Source organism: Urocitellus parryii, chromosome 2 (assembly GCF_045843805.1).
Source record: "Urocitellus parryii isolate mUroPar1 chromosome 2, mUroPar1.hap1, whole genome shotgun sequence".
Taxonomy (NCBI): domain Eukaryota; kingdom Metazoa; phylum Chordata; class Mammalia; order Rodentia; family Sciuridae; genus Urocitellus; species Urocitellus parryii.
The window spans coordinates 217,161,666-217,178,923 of NC_135532.1; the positions used below are offsets into that span (position 1 = coordinate 217,161,666).

General features: G+C 46.2%; 1 protein-coding gene across 1 annotated transcript in view; it reads right to left on the reverse strand.

The window, feature by feature from the left end:
* Rcan1 (regulator of calcineurin 1) overlaps positions 1 to 14,875 on the reverse strand; it is an 83,598-nt gene extending 68,723 nt beyond the window's left edge. The window contains exon 1 of the mRNA XM_026393555.2: positions 14,618 to 14,875. Coding sequence (XP_026249340.1) covers positions 14,618 to 14,860 — 243 coding nt within the window. The 5' untranslated portion in view covers positions 14,861 to 14,875. The remainder of the gene's footprint in view (positions 1 to 14,617) is intronic.
* Positions 14,876 to 17,258: the final 2,383 nt, after the last annotated feature.

Here is a 17,258-nt window from a genome sequence, read left to right on the forward strand (position 1 = left end):
TGGGGTGCAGCTGGTTACAAAGCTAATACTTAGAAACACATTTCATTTCCTTTATGTGAAAACACCACAAAGGTAAGGGAAAAAAAGATCTCATTTTAATGCATTTCTTAAGTTTACATAAAAATATTACACTGGAGGATCTAAAACATAAATACAAACTAAAACCAATAGGATCTATACAGAGAAAACTTCAAACCTGTACTGAAAGCTGGCTTAAGTAGGTAGAACATTATAGGAACATAATATGTAAATATGTCAATTAACTCTATAAACCAAACAGGTAACTATAAAGAAGAAAACCAGAAGCCTGAACTCACTTCTTATGCCACAATAGCAATGAATTAAAGGCAAACAACAAATACAAAAATGTAAAAATACTGGAAGAAAACATACTCCTATACATTTTGGCCTAGCTATGTGACAAACTCAGAAGTCAGGAAGTGACATTTCTTGCACTTAAACCACAAATAAAAATAATAAAATTTTTGTGGGTTAAAAATATCACAAAATCAAGTGGTCACCTGGAGAAAATATCTGTAATATGTGTGATAAAGAACTGATTTCCTTAATAAACAAAAAAATGAATTAAGATTCTTAAGTACAGGAAAAATTCACTCAAAAGGCAGTAAATTATAAGCAATCAATTTACAGAGGAAAAAAAAAAGCAACAAATGACCAATGAGCATAATAAATGGTTAACCCTGAACCTAATAAGGAAAAGCAAATTAAAACAAGGAGATATTATTTTGCATGTATCAAAGATCCTGGCAGTGATTTGAACTGATTTACAATTCTGGCAAGAATGTGGGGAAAGAGGAATTCTTATTGCATGCTGGTGGTGATACAAATCAATATAAACATTCTGGAAAGCAAACTGACAATATCTATAAAAATGTAAAATAACCATATTCTCTGACTGAGAAATTCCACTGGAGAAATGCATCTCATAATTTACTCACTTAAGCAAACTAAGATGTATATGCAAGAATGCTGCTTGGAACATGGTTTATAATAGGGAAAAAAAAACCTGAAATGACCTAAATGTTCATCAATAGAAAAAACTAGTTTAACTGGGTTATGTTCTTATAATGAAACATCCGTCAGTCAAAGGAAATGCAGAGTTCATTGGAAAGACAACCACAATATGGTAAAAAGGCAGGTAGCAAAATAATAATATTCAACACAGTACTATGTAATACTGTAAACACTTACACTTGGCACTTATTCAAATGTGTTTATCTCTGTACACACCATACATGTTTCTGTGTAAAACTCTGCAGAGGTGTCCTCTGAGGAATAGGCTGAAAGAAGACAGTGGAGGACTTCAGGAAAGCTTGTCTTTTTATTTCTTGTGGCCAACCATTGCTTTTATAATGAACTCTTTTTCAAATCACAGAGCAATGTAAGCAAGTATAATAACCTATAGTTGGTGCTCAGCAAATGGTACTTATGAGTTGGCACTAGTCACTACCCGGTGTCCCTCAAGAGCCTTATGGCAGCACAGGCAGACCTAATTTGACTGGTGCTAACTGCTTGCTGAAGTCAGCCTGGAATGGCTGTGCAGCCGGCCACGAGGGTGGACAAGGTGTGGGTCATTCTGAACTGGCCCCAGGATCACACTATGCCAAAGCCCCTCCTTTCAATCTTCAACCCCTTACCCCTACCCCACACCACTCTATGACACCATTATCTCGCAGTACTGACTGGGGACAGACTGACTGTTGGGTGACATGCCACTGCAGGGTAAGAATCGCGTTTTTGAAGACTGGCTGGTTTAATTAAAAGCACAACGGGGCGCTGGGCCGCAAGCAGACAGCCTGCCTTTTGCCATGGAAAGTCATCTTCCCTGGCACAGTCTGATGGAAACCAGGACAGCACTCAGAGATAAGAAGGACAGCAAGGTGATCTGGCCCGCTTAGGACCTGATAGGGACAGGACCCAGACACCTGTCATCAGGTGCTAGCGGCTGGCTGGTGCAGGAGGTGCAGATGTCGCAGATGATAATGTACTTCTGGAAAGGCCTATCTGTGCCCTAGAGGACATTCAAAGCACAAGGAGAAAAAGGGGAGGGAAGGAGAGAGAGACCCCCTCACCCCACACATGGACGTTTATTTTTCAATTATAGGATTTTTTAAAATTGGGCTAGGAAGTCTAGGATTTCCTCTCACCTACTATAATGATTTTTACTTTATAGTTTCTGAAAATTCAGTTAATTTGATATCGATTTTTTTAAAAGTATTTAAGTTCTTCAAATATTTTCAACTTTGTAGGAAAGCTCATTTCACATTAAGCAGCCTTTTAATAAGGTCCCAACATATTATGGTGAAATTACAGTTTATTCTAAGCATTTACAAGTGATAATGAGTCATGCTAATCTGATGGTATTATATATTTTACTATAATATTCTCAATATTTGAAAACACCTAAGTTTGTTTATTTCTCACACACACATACCCCACTGTAATGATTTAAAGCCTCAAACACTTGGTCTGAAATAACTGATGCAACTTCTAAAGGTGACTAAGTTACTCCTGGGAAAATAAGTCTTCCTGGTTAGCATACTAACAGTAACAATATTTTCATTTTTATGGTCGTGTCACTTTCAGTGCTCCACAAACGGCAGAGAAGTTACTTGCCCAAGAAGAAAGAGCCAGTGGCTGGTGGAGCTGGGATCTGAATCCAGGCTGACTGGACTCTTGGGCACAGCCTCCTAATTTCCATAAAGGCATAGCCTCCTAACGGGGACAACTCTGAACTGAGGGCGGTAGTGGTCCATAAGGAAGGTGGGCATGCAGGGTGTGTGTGCACACACCTCACCCACGCCTCCGCTCTTAGCAGAGCCAGAAATCTAGTAAGACTAACAACTAGCGGCTTGAAAAGCTGCAAGTGGGTGGCCCTGCCATGCAACCCCTGTGCGCATAGAGAGAGAATGAAGGATGTAACAACTGAACAAGCAAACAAGAATTAAGTGGGGACCTATTACAAGACCCTGAACCATATACTCACTGACATTAAAGACTATTTTCTGAGCATCTCCTGTCTTCAGATGCTATCATGAACACTGCCACAGCATCCTAGTGGCAGAGGCACCATCTAGACCTCTCTGTACTCAATGGGTCAAGCATCCCTGATCCAAAAATCCAAAGTCCAAAAGACTATGCAAATATCTCCAAATCCAAAAAACTCCAAATCTGAAACACAAAGTTCCAAGCATTTCAACTTTATGAAGGTGAAGCTGCTCGAAGTCCCAAGCACAGCCCTCTAGGTGGCTCCTCCATGTCAAGCCTTGAACACAGGACACAATGTGCCCTGCACTCCTCTGTATAACTGCAGGAAGTTGTCAACTCAACACACAGCCTGTTATCCCCAGCCAACCTCACCTGGGTTGGAAAAGCTCCATCTTGGATTCAGCTTTCTAGAGATACCGAATGAGTCCTGAGTCACTTTCCAACCTGTGCAAGTATCCGCAGGCCCACTGGTGTATGGAAGCCCAGTGAATCTTTCTGATGGGTGGCCTGTTTTCCAGGCCTGCAAAGCAGTTTTACAGGTAGTTGAGCCAGACCACCTGAGATCCTCGGGCTAGGATGCAAAAGTGGAATTGAGATCTATCCAATTCCCTGGAATCTCAGCTCCAGTCCAGGCTCCCATCACTACATGACCTGAGCAGGGGTCGAAGCATCCCATTTGAGAGAGCAACCCCCATCACATCAGTCTGGTGATCTACCTCCCAGCAAGAGCTTCTCCTTTCAAAGTAATTTAATTGGAACCTAATACTGGAAGTCTGCTCACAAATCCCCAGTATCTCTGAAATCGTGTGTTTTCAGGAGTGAGTTCTTTCTTTGCATTTTTTTTCCCCTTTTTCTTTCTCTTTTTGCATGGTGCTGGGAGGGAACCCAGCGCCTGGCGCATGCCAGGCAAGTGCTGTACCACTGAGCTGCACCGGCGACCCTCTCTGCATTTTCTCAGGCTGATCATTTTGAGTGGTGTTTCAAATAAGCTGCATCAAATCAGAATACATGCGCTATAGCACAGGTGGGTGGGAGTCATTCCTTTAAAACGTCTCCCCTTTAGGTGAACACAGCTCCCTGATTTCAGATTCCCCCCAGAGAGACATCTTCACCCGCAGTAGGGAAAAGCCACCATCAGGAAGTGGCTTCTCACTTGTGTGATTTTTCTGAATGGGAGATGGGACATATCACTCCTTTTTTAAGTTTAAATGACAACTTACTTCTTTGTGCCATAAGAAATGACTTCTCCTTTCCTTCTGAAAACACTTTCTGTCTCTGATGCCTGAAATAGTTTAAGCCAACAGCAGGACCCAGGGCAGAACACACAGGAAGTTGCTTCCCCCTGCTGGTGACCACTGGTCTTTTGAACACCCTCAGTACAAAGCTCTCTGTTCCCTCCATGTGCAGGGATACCCTGCCCTTTGACAGCCCCCTAGTTGTGTCCTGGAGACAGGCCTTTCCCATGTGTTGCCGGTTATCCAATTTTTGGCTGGCTTGGACTCTAGACATGGTCCTGTAATTTGTGGGCTCCAAGTTCCTTTGTATTGGGTGGGAAAGGGAAGACATTGTTTGACACAGAATTAAGTCAGCTGTTTAAAACCAGGGGAAAGGAGACCCAGCTTCAGTTCTGGTTCTGCCCATTCCACTGAGCACTCCTGAGGCCATTTCATTGCCCCTCTGAGCCTGAGCCACTCATGGGAGAAATGGAAGGCCCTTCCTGCCATGGGACTCAGAACCCCAGAGTCAGGAGACTAGGAACCATGGAACTCTATGGTGCTTATTACTTTGTAAAGGGAGAAGTGGTCTCCTTTACCGGTATAAAAAAAATAATAATAACAGCATCAATTTTAGAAGTTTTAGGAAGGATTACTGAGTGTGGGGTGCCTACCTGTGACCCCAGCAACTCAGGAGGCTGAGGCAGGACGAGTGCCAAGTTCAAGGCCAGCCTAAGTAACTTGGCGAGGCCCTAAGCAACTCAGTGAGGGCCTCTGAATAAAAAATTTAAAAAGGGCTGGGGATGTAGCTCAGTGATAAAGCACCTCTGGGTTCAATCCCCAGTAACCCACTTCCCCCCAAAAGGAAGTTGCATGAAGTATTAAATGAGACAATGTACAAAAGATATTTAGCACAATTAGTGTTAAGTACAGTATTTATAATTAATTATATAACTGCTAATTTTGTCTCTACCCACACATAAGAGTAGAAATAGGTGCTACCAAGAATTTCCCCAGCTAAGCACAGTGGCACAAACTCACAGTCTCAGCTACTTAGGAGGACGAGGCAGGAGAATCACTTGAGCCCAGGAGTTCAAAGACAGCCTGGGCAACATAGCAAAACCTCATCTCAATCAATCAATCAAGCAATCAATTCATTCCAGGACAATAGGCAGAAACCAAGATAGCCAAACCCTGACAGATTATCATTCTATTAATAAGGTAAAGCTACCATGACATTTGGAAAAGTCTCCAGTAATTGTCAGATTTTTAAATGTTTTTTAAAAGCATTTCACTTCAATGTTCTGGCACTGAAAGTCATCTTTGGCAAACCTTCAAATGGTAACTCAACAGAATTGCTGCTGCCTCATTTGAACCCTCTGACACGCACGGGGTCATTATGGATCAGTCTTACACGAATCCCCAAGATCTAAACACACAAAGCTGGAATGACTGAAATGAACTTTCTCTTTAGCCACAAACCAGCAGACAGTGCTCAGGAGGCTGAGGCAGGAGGACTGAGAGTTCGAGGCAAGCATAGCAGGGGTGTGGGTGGGAGGCTGGAGAAGCTGAATGGAAAAGAACTAGAACCACAATGAATGAACTCTCTTTTTGAGCAAATTCCTACTTGGAAAAGCCTGACTGAAGCAGTGGGGGTGTGGCCCCTGGGGTAGAAGAGAGCTGAGCCATTCAGTCTGAGGAGCCAGAAAGGACCTCAGGGATTATCTAATTCAACTGCTTGAGGGACAGATGAAACACAGGAGGCCTGGGGAGGCTGAATAAGGTGCCCAAGGACCACAGTGATCTATAAAGCTTTTAGTTAGATTTACATGACATGCATGATATCATCAGAATTAAGTTTGTGTCTTCCTGCTAGCCTGTGAGTTCCAGGAAGGGAGAAACGTGTCTGTCTGCGGGCAACACAGGAGGCTGGGGCCTGGGGGGTCCGCTGGTTTGCCTGGGGTCCTGCAGCTGGTCATCAGCCAGCACAATGCTGGGAACAAGGCTGGTACTTAAGGAGTATTTGTTGAGTGAATGATCAGAATGAGTGGAGGACGCACCTTTGCCCGGCTCTAGCAACCCAGCTTTGCTTCTGCTTGAACACAACATGTTCAAGGCTGCCACTGTGCCTAGTGCACAATGAGCACTCAAGATAGCCACTAAGTAAAAACACAGGGCCAAAGGAATAATGGAGGTGTAACTGCATGAACCTCAGTTTCCTGTGGATAAAAATACATTCTCCATAGAGCTGTCCTAAGACTTAATGCAAACAAAAAACCCATAAGAGGCATACGAAAACCCATGTGCATTCCCATCTCACTGAGAAACAAGGGGCACAGCTCCAGAGTTAGCTAAAGCTGGGTGTGAGCCACAGGACCCATACCTCCCAGCCGTGTGACCTGGAACGGGTCTCTTGGCCGATGCCTGGCCACATGTATATTTATATACTGACGGTACAAAATAAAGCACTTCATACTAATGAATGGAAACTTTTATTGTCTTAAAAAAAAACCCACAAAGATTAACATAAAAAATACAAGGATAATTATTATAGACAACATTTGTATCTCAACTCCAAATTCATGTGTTAAAGCCCCAACAGGATTAGTGTCCTTACAAGAAGAGGTAACAGGGTTTTGTGTCTCGGCGCACACAGAGGAAAGACTATGTGAGGACACAGTGAGAAGGGAAAGAGCAGACCCAGAACCCAGCCAAGCTGGCACCCTGACCTCAGGCTTCTAACCTTCAGAACTAGGAGAAAGTGAATGTCATCGTCTAAGCCCCCTAATCTTTGGTGTTTTGTGATGGCAGCCCAAGCCGACTAATAAAAGCCGACGGTAATAAAGTAAGACAATCTATTGTTATATTTGGGAGGAAAAATCCAAAATTAGCTCTCTGAATTAAATAACATTTTTGTCTTCTAATTCTAAATTCAGGCCAACCTCAAATACCTCTCTCTACGGTGCTAATTACGATTGCTCGTGGGAATTTCATACTGCATCCGCCAAAATTAGCAACAAGAGGAAAAGTACTGGACCTTCCAGCTTATCTAAACCAAGGGTTCAGTGTCTTGAGCTCTCTCAGAAATAAGGTAGATAACAGCTTTTGGTGATTCAGGAACTTAAAAATCTAGCTATCACCCCACCAATCAGGTATTGTATGTTAAGTTGTGGAGGCTAGAAGTGTATTCTTTTACACTGTTGAATCTAAAAAGAAAAAACCAGATTAGAAGAAACCTTGGTAAACTTTCCCCCCCTGCTGGGGTTGAACGGGGGTCTCTGGCGTCCTGGGCAAGTGCCCTATACTGAGTTACATCCCCAAGCTCTCAGTCGTCATTCCTGAACATTAGCTGCTCCATAGACATCGAAAGTTTATAAAGAAAAAAATGAATGCACCAGCATCTCACTGCAGGGGGGAGGCGGGGGGCTGGCCCTGTGAGCCACCTCCTGGTGTTCATGCCCATGTCATTCTCGCCTCAAATGACCTGCAGCGGGTCCCACTCCATCCAGCATGCCCTCTCTCACTCGCTCTGAGGGAACCCGCTGCCATGCCGTGATCCGCCCTGGAGAGGCCCAAGGGGCAAGGAACTGAGGGGACCTCCAGCCAAGAGTCGCCAAGGAACACCATGCTGCCGGCCTCAGGGTGACACTGGCACTGAGGCTTTAGTGCAGCCTGGTGACAGCCTGAGGCAGAGGCTCAAGCTTAGCCATCCCCAGATTCCTGACCACAAACGCCGAGAGGTAATACTCGTTTATTGGTGTAAGCCACTCAGTGCTGGGTTAGTTAGTGACATGGCAGTAGACAACAGATACAATGACCCAATGTGCAATGACCCAGTGTCCCAGTCTCAATGACAAGCATTTTACACCCAGCGTAAGACGTAAGTACCACTAGCATCCCCATTTCACAGGCAGAGAAACTAAGGCACAGGTCAGGGTAACAATTCCCAGAGTCACCCTGCCTAATGGCAAAGCTACGCTGAAGACCCCTGCTGTCAACCAGGACACTGCTCATGGGTGGCCTTCACCCAGGATTTCTATGATGAGTGAGCTGTAGACAACACGAAGCCCCCTTTCCCACCATCAAAGTTGGGAGATTGAAGGTAATTAACAGCCCTCTCATGTTATATCAATGAGCCACGGTCACACCTATTGCCATGGTAGAGCCCCTCCATGCTCAGAGAACATGGCCAAGTCATCCTCTGTCCTCTTCACGGCCAGCCCTCGCAGTCCTGAGGGAGGTCAGTATCTACAAAGGGGACGCTCTCTCACAACTCAACTGCATTTCAAGTGACTGGCCAGCTCCCACAGCCCTTGAGGTGAACCCTTATGACTGTGCACAGTGCGTGCCCACCACCACCACCAGGCTACCCATGCTCCACGCACTCACAGACCTGCACACCACCAGGCCCTCGGTGGCATGCAGGGGAAACAGTGATTGTGCCATCTGATGGCATTTTTTAAAAGGAAAGAAACAAAGAGACAAAGGCAACAGCCTGAACTACAGGCATAGGAACCAGCAGCCGGCTCTCTCTATTCTACTCTATCACAAAGCCTCTTTTTCCTTCCCTTATGTAATTGTCCCAAGCCTTGAAAAGTCAGTCTGTAGTTGCAGACTGTAACATTTAAAGCCATTGCTACTGAAGTAAAAAGGCTCTGAGCAAGGGAGGGTGTGGACCACGCTCTTGTTAGTGGAGAGGTGGAGGAAAGGAATTAAGAAAATACCTGTGGGTGTAGCAGGCACTGACTTATTAAGAGTCAGAAATTCTAAAATTAGGGAAATCGTGGGTAAGTTCTAAAACATACCTTGCATCTATGCAATGTGTGAACTTCTAAAAACACAACCAAATAAACTGAACCAGACCATATTGGATATCAGATCACTTAAGGGAAGACTTGATCCATAATTTAAGTCTGAGAAACCACACGTCTCACCCTCCTACTAGGACAAAAAGTGAAAATGCCTAAAACTGCCTGATTTCCCACTGTCACTCTCCTGCTAGGATGTCACATTTTACCGTGTGCTGCACTCACTGACTGACAGGAATGGGCAGAAAGACAACCACGGATACACAATCTCAGGCAGAGGCTGTGCCCATCAGCTGTGCCACCTTCCATCCTCAAAACCCCTCAGTCATCAGAGTGCCACTAAAGGATGTCTTATTACCAAAGTCAGCTTTGGAAGGCGAGTCTGTGATTTGCCCTTGGGTGCAGCATATAAAGGCTTAAGGGAGGCAGACCATCCCTGGGTAAAATGGGCTTAAGCCCTCCTGCTGACCACCAGTAATCCTGCTTTCAGGCCTCAAGGTCAAACAGCAGTCCAGGAGAAGGCATCCTCCAGTCCAAGAGCCTGGCTCCCATTAGAGACTCAAAGAAATCAAGGTACAGACAGGCTGTCATCTGGCTAGAGTAGGAACCTAGTCATCAAGTATTCGGTTACCTTCAAGATACAGTCATGCCTAGGGTGGCCCAGACCCTTCTAGCTGGGGTAGTGGTCTTCGACTGTGACTGACAAAATCACCTGGAGCCTGCCATGGGAATGGGAATGTCACAAGGTCCTGGAGACTCTAAAGTACACTTAGAGTGACAGAACCAACCTGCGCAGGCCTCCTGATGGAAGAATTCAAGGATACCACTGAAACTCCCTCTTTACCAATCAGAACATTGTGTTATTAAAAGAATCAAGGGAAGTAGCTACCACAAATCTTTAGTAAGCATTTTTTTAAGTATATATAAGTATATTCTCTAGAATAGATCTTTGTGATTTTTCTGACTTAGCCTTCAAGCAACACTCCATCAGTCAGATAAATATTCATGTTTCACAGACAACCAAAAAACGGTATGTGTTTCCACTGCTATGTGGAACTCCACTCACTGCTTCTAATAGAATACTATTTGAGAACTCTGAAATTCCTGGTCACCTTGATGATGGTGGAGTAAACTCTTACCCTAGAGAACCAATAACTAGCCACTGCCCACAGTGCAAAGCATATGCATATGCAATTACTGGTTCAAAGCACTGCTTTTCTTTCTGAAGCAGAACAATAGTTCACAAAAGTAGTAGTTACAGACAAAGAAAATAATCTTACATTTATAAAAGTTTTCATTAATTTACAATGATATTAATCTAATAATATAGTTTCAATTATCGTTAGGTAAAAACTTAACTGAGTCATTATAAATTATTTACATTATTGATGATGATCCAGCTAATAAAGATGATCTCATTTATCAGATCAGACATTAATAATTACAGAACAGCTTCTGTAAACTCTCAAAGGAATCAGTAGGTCAGGGCAATTTCTGTTTGCTTTTGAGACTCAGATTACAGAATCATAGGATGCGATATGCAAACAAGCTTGAGAGAGTCTTTTTCTGCAGGCTGTTTCTTTCCACAGTGGCCCCCAGCAGACTGGCTGTGGACAGGGGATGCCAGCCCACAGGCGTTTGCAATTCATCATCTGTCTACCCAAGGTGAACACTACTACTCTAAAGCACACCCAACGGTGACACGCTACCCTGAAGGAAGACTGGCCTAAAACACTAAGGCTTCAGGTTGAAGCTCAGAAGCCACATCTTCCCAGAGGGCTGGTTTTAGCTAAATGAGAAAGGACCCACTCTCTAGAAGGCTTACCAATGACATCCCAAGATGTGGCTCTGGCTCCTGGATTGCCTTACTGCCCAAAGCTATTTGCCTCTGGGGGCTGAGACCCCTTAGCCCAGTGGGTTCTTGTCTTCCCCTACTGTTGTAAATCTTAGGACTTTGCAAAGGGGCAACCAGGGCAGGAAGCTCCTCACAAGCTTCAGAAGAAGAAGGGGGCTTGAATGGAGGCTCTCTCCACTTCCCATTACCAACACAGAACCTATAGCAATCACCCTCCAAGCTCCCAACAATGGCAGCAGCCCCCAGCCTGCCTCTCCACTTCTCTCCTGCCCACTCAGCTTTCTTCCCCACCTGGCCTTGCAGTTAAGATGACATCTGAACTGTACCATAGCCCCATCGCCCTCCAAGGAACCTTCCCTGGCTGCCCCCAACCTCAGCCACCACCTCCCCACCTCCAATTCAACACACCTGGGACTCCTCGCCTTACCCATAGTTCATCCCTGCACTGAACTCCAGCATTTGCTATTCCCTCTGCCTGGAGCCAGCCACACAAAAATCACCCTATCAACCCAGTTCAAGCTGCACAGAGGCCTTCTTGGGCCAACCAATCTAAAGAGGCTCCAGGCTGAGGCTTCTGCGTGTCCTTCTACCCACACAGTCCCCAGAGCCACTCTCTGCCCTTCTCTGGGCTCTGGAAGGCTGACTCTTCCTATGGACTCTACAGCTTGGGCTCTCTCGTCTCCTGGCTGCTCACTCAGTGCTACTGAGGTTGGAGACATGGGTACTTCCCTTCCCGACTGGGCCTCAACACCTCAAATGGGCAACTTTTAAGTCTAGGGCTCCTGCCAGGTAGCTCCTCCCCTAGGTTCCAGCCACACTGCTTCCTCACATCTCTTATGGATTCCCACAGGGTCACCCAGCAAACCAGTTCTTCAGTAAGACCTCTTGAACCTCCAAAGTGATTGATCCTGCTAGGACCTGACCACTAGGACCCAGCCTCCCACCCTGTCACTCTCTTCATTAACAGCCATGTTTGCCGCTGTGTCTATCACTACCATCAGCCCTCCGTCCCCTCGGGCACCACATCTGCAGAGTCTACCAGTCATGAATCAAAATTAATTTATCAGCACTGAATAGGTAAAGACTTTCTTCCTTATCATTACTCCTGAAAAAAGTATGCATACCAACTATTTACAGATCATGTTGTGTTAGGTATTAAAAGTAACTAGAGGGGCCGGGATTGTGGCTCAGTGACAAGTGGCTCAGTACTTGCCTAGCATATGTGAGGCACCAGGTTCAATTCTCAGCATTGCATATAAATAAATGAATAAAATAAAGGTCCATCAACATCAAAAAATATTTTTTAAAAAAAGTAACTAGAGATGCTAGGCATGATGGTGCACACCTGTAATCCCAGTGGCTCAGGAGGCTGAGGCAAGAGGATTGTGAGTCTGAAGTCACCCTCAGCAAAAGTGAGGCGCTAAACAACTCAGTGAGACCCTGTCTCTAAATAAAATAGGGCTAGGGATGTGACTCAGTGGTCGAGTGCCTCTCAGTTCAATCCCTGGTACCCCCCATAAAAAAAGAAAAGAAAAAAAGTAACTAGAGATAATTTAAAGTATACTTAGGTTATATGCAAATGCCATGACTTAAGCACATAACATGGACTTTTAGTACTAAGGGGTTTCCTAGAACCAACAATCGCCATGTATACCAAGAGACAACTAACTGTATCTACAAGTGCCTTGTTCACTTGCTTTTTTAGGGTCCACCTCTTCCCCAGTCACTAGAGCCCAAGCTCATAAAAGCAGGGAGCCTGGCAAGTTCACCACTGTCCTCAGGCCAAAACCATGCCTGGAACAGGGCACCAGTCAACACAGAGAATGCACAAATGGGACACAAGCTAGCCCAGTGTGTCCACTCAAAGCACGGCCCATGGGTGAGGCCTTCCCCAATCAGCTGATGGACAGCCACCACCTCCATCCCTCCCAAACGTCCGGCCCCAAGTCTGTTTTTCCCTATGGCACCGTCATCTTCTGATATATTTGACATTTGTTTATTATCTGCTTCCTCCAACAAAGATGTCAGTTCTCAAAGCAAAAATGCTAATGCAGTCACTGATGTAGCCTCAGCTCCTAGAACAGCTCTTGGCCTACAGCAGAGTCCCAATAAAGATTAAAATGAAGAGCTGGCAAAGTGGGCCAATCTTTAAATGAAGCAGTTTGGGGCCTGTTCCTGACACTGGGAAGAAAATGAAAACTATGAATTGCTGGACACCCAGCAACTCACTTGACACCCAGAAATTCATCCAGCAACTGCACTGGACACCCAATACAGTTTTACATGACTTGATCTTACTCCAGGGAATGGCCTAGGACCCCCTAAGAAAGATGCTTATCCTACCCAGAGAAGAAGCATTTTATTTTTTGTTTTATCTATCTATCTATTATTTGGTACTGCAGATTGAATCCAGGGCACTTTACCACTGAACTACATCCCCCGTCCTTTATTTTTATTTTATTTTATTTTATTCAGTAAGTAAGTAAATAAATAAATAATAAAAATATAATTTGGGAGACAGGGTCTCTCTAAGTAGCTGAGGCTGGCTTTGAACTTGCAGTTCTCCTGACAGGGGTTCCCCAGTGGCTGGGAGTAGAAGCCAGGCATTAGCCACTGCTGCCTGAGAAGAACAGGTTTGAGAGTAAGATGAGGAAGACCCTGTGTTGGTGACAGTTGTTGCTCTACAAAGCATGCCCAGAAGTTGATGTGACCATTATAAAAACCTTTCTGAAAGTAAATGGGCAAATAAATTATAAATAAATGAGACGAAAGCACACCGTTCCCTTTCCACAGTAGTGTTCCTCTTGGCAGCAGCTTCAACTACAGTTCATTGACAGTGCCTGTGGACCCAGAGCCAAGCCTGAAAGCATTGCTTTTTTGACAGCTGCTGTCTTAATGGGGCAGCTATCAAAGGCAGGTTTCATTCTGCAACGCCTACACTGTCCAAATTTTATTCTGCACAATAACTGAAGATTGGAATAAATTCCTCCTCCCCACCACCATCATCGATTACTCATACTTGCTCTCTCACCCTCCAAAGTGTCTAAAAATGTGCGGATTGGGGGGAGGGGGATCAATTCCCAATGTACTGAGTGTCCCTGGTGCTGGCATGTCACTCCTTCAAGGGAGCTAGATTCCTGGCTAAATATCCGAAAGGTTTTGAAAATGGTCCCCTTCCCCCTAACACCATTCGACCAAAACTGGCCAACGAACCGCAGGATAATGAGCAACCACGGATCCTCACCCAAACACTGGCTTTTCTTCCAATAGTGCAGATTGAGAATGCAGAGACGTCGTCGTATTTAGGAACAGTGAGTCACGTCGCCGCTCAACGTCTGTTTCCTCCTCCCTATGAATGAGGTGACCCCCCTCCCCTATCGAGTAATTGCAGGGCTGTGGCTATCGCCCCAGGGGGGCGACAGGAGCTGCCCGGCCGTTCGGGTCCTAATTGTCACCACCCCAAAACCCACCGGGCGCAGGGGCGTCGCTGGGAAGCAATAGCCAGCCCTGGCCGAGCGGAGCGGAGCCGCTGAAGACCCGCTTCGAGAGCTGCGCGCGGCCGGCAGGCGCTCGGGGACTGGGGACCCGCGGAGCGCCACCCCGGGGACAAGGGCCCGCGTCCGGGCGTCCCGGGGTTGCCATCCGCGGCGGACCTCGGCGCTGCGACCCGCTTCCTCGGGGCAACAAGTGTCCGCCCTCCGCCCCGACGGCCCGCCCGGCCCAGCCCTCACCCGGCACAGGCCGTCCACGAACACGCGCGGGTCCAGGTGGCAGGCGATAGTGGCGCTGGGCAGGTCCTGCAGGTCCACCTCCTCCATCTCGCAGTCGATGAAGCTCCAGTCGCCGCCGCCCTCATCGGCCTCGACCGCCCCGGAGAAGGGCGCGAAGGGCCGCAGCGTCACCCCGGGCCGCGCCCGCGCCTCGGCCGCCTCCGCTGCCGCCCCGAGCCGGGGCCCGGCCACGCCGTCCTCCATCCCCGCGTTCGCGCCCGCGCGCCCCTGTGCGCCCCCGCCGGCTGCGCCGGGCTCGCGCGCCGGAGCCTAGCGCTCTCTCCTCCGCGCCGCGGCAGCTGGCTCCCGGTTAACCCCCTCGGGATCGCGCGGCTGCCGGCCGCCGGCTGTCACCACGGTTCCCGGAGACGCGGCCTCCAAGCGCCCGCCCCGCCCGCCTCCGTCCAGCGCGGGAGGGGCAGAAAGCCCGCGCGGCCCCCCCGCGCCCAGCCCAGAAGGAGGAGCTCCGGCGGGTTCTGCGGCGGTCCCTTTAAGGTCGGCCCCAGCTGGGTTACCGCGTCCGGCCCTTCCCGCGAGAAGACCAATAAAAGAACAGGATTCTCATCAGGTGATCCTCATTCACCGCCCCAAGCCTGAAGCCTAACCGCGACCATATTTGTCAGGGGCAAAGGCCTGTAGCTGGTTCCTTTCTGGAGGCTAGTGGTGCTTACTGGAGGATGCCAGGCAGGCTCTTGGCCCTCAGGCCCTTGGGCCCTTAGGCTGATGGCTGAGCTGGCAGCTCTCAGGTTGCCGTGCGGTGGTGTTTGGAAACACAAGGGCCAACATTTGAGGGAATTCAGGGAGATCTTAAGCTGTTACACATGCTTAACCTTGTATTACCAGATGCAGTTGCAAATAAGGGACTAGACCGTGATACCAACCTTACTTTTATATTTCGATTTGTTAGTCATTTTATCAGCCTCCAAAATTAATATAATTAGAAGGAATTCTATTTTTAATTACCTTTATGTACTATGCTCCACATTGATCCTTGCTTTGGGTGATTTTTATAAAGTGAAAACAGAGAAGCTCAAGAGAATTCCTTCACATTAAAGGACAATGTGATTCAAAGAAAACTTGGGTGTGAATTTCAGCTATGCTGTTGATTACTTGGACAATCAGTTCACTTGCTCAGGAAAAAAAAAAAAATGAGGCCATATGTAAGAAGAATCCAGTAAGTGCTCAAATGAATGGCAACTGTATTTATGCGGTAAGTTCTTTTGGAGGATGTAATACTAGATCTGTATTTTCTCCTGATGTAGGTATATCCTCTAGTTAGGAAGTTCAACTGGTTATAATTAAAAGTGCACCCAACTAACAGCAGAGACTTACTCAGAACGCATCATGGGTGAAGTTCTGTATCTGCCAGTGTGATATCTTGGAACTTAAGTCCAAGAGGAGTAGTTGGACTCATGCAGAGAGAACTGGTAAGTAGAGTGAGATGTGAGGATATGGAGAAATTGGAACCATTGTATATTGCTGGTGGGAATGTAAAACTATGCAGCCACTTTGGTAAACAATTTGGCAGATCCCAAAAAAAGTTAAATGTGGAGACCACATGACCCAGTACTTCCTGTTCTAGGTTTATACTAAGGAGTAAAACCATATGTCCATTCAAAAACCTGTGCACAGAAGATTATAGCATCATTATTCCTAACAGCCCAAGTGTTCTTTGGCTGATGAAGAGGTTCACCAGGACTACAGTCCTACAATGAAATATTATTCAGCCATATAAAAGAGTGAAGTACCCATGCTTGTCATCACGTGAATGGGCCTTAGAAACATGCTAAGGAAAAGAAACCAGTCACAAAAGGTCACATGCTACTCCACTTATCTGCAGAATCCAGGATAAGCAAATACTAAGACAAATGTAGATTAGCAGTCACCAGGAGTGAGGGAAAGAGAATGTCTGCAAATGGTGTGGGTTTTTTTTTTTTCACAATATTGAAAATCTTCAAAAATCGACTGTAGTGACGTTTGCACAACTCCTTGGATAATACTAAAAATCACTGAATTGTATTTTTATGTGAAGTGAATTATTTCTCAATAAAGCTGTTATTTTTTTTTTTTAAGGGAATGTGATAAATGCCACACGGGATTAGGGTGGATGACATTGCAGAGTTGAAAACTCTCTGTAAACTCTAGCCAGACATTCTGAAAGGGTAACAAAGGGGATGAGGCGCCAGTTTTGGAAAAACTCGGCCCAGCCAAGCGGTTGCTGGGTGGGTCTGTGTGTTGTTTTTGTCCTCGGGACAGTACACTTTCTCCTTGCCGGCTTACTGTAAGCCGCTTGCTTAGGGCACACAGTGGGCTAAGCGTGTGAGGGGAAGGAAAGCCCCAGCAAAGCAGAAAGCCAAAGGTAGCCAAGCAGACCATCACAGATGGCTCTCCAGTGCATGGAGACAGAGCCAGCAACGACAACCTCAGGCAAGGGGCACAGACTACACATACGTCATTGACTTTGGAATGCAGCAGGTCATTGCTGGCATACAGACCAAGTGGGTTTCCATTTCTCTCCCTTCATCCTCCCCAGGCAGCAAAGGGTGTGACATTTCTTATCTCTCCAACTAGACCCATATTAATATATCTATATATTATTATC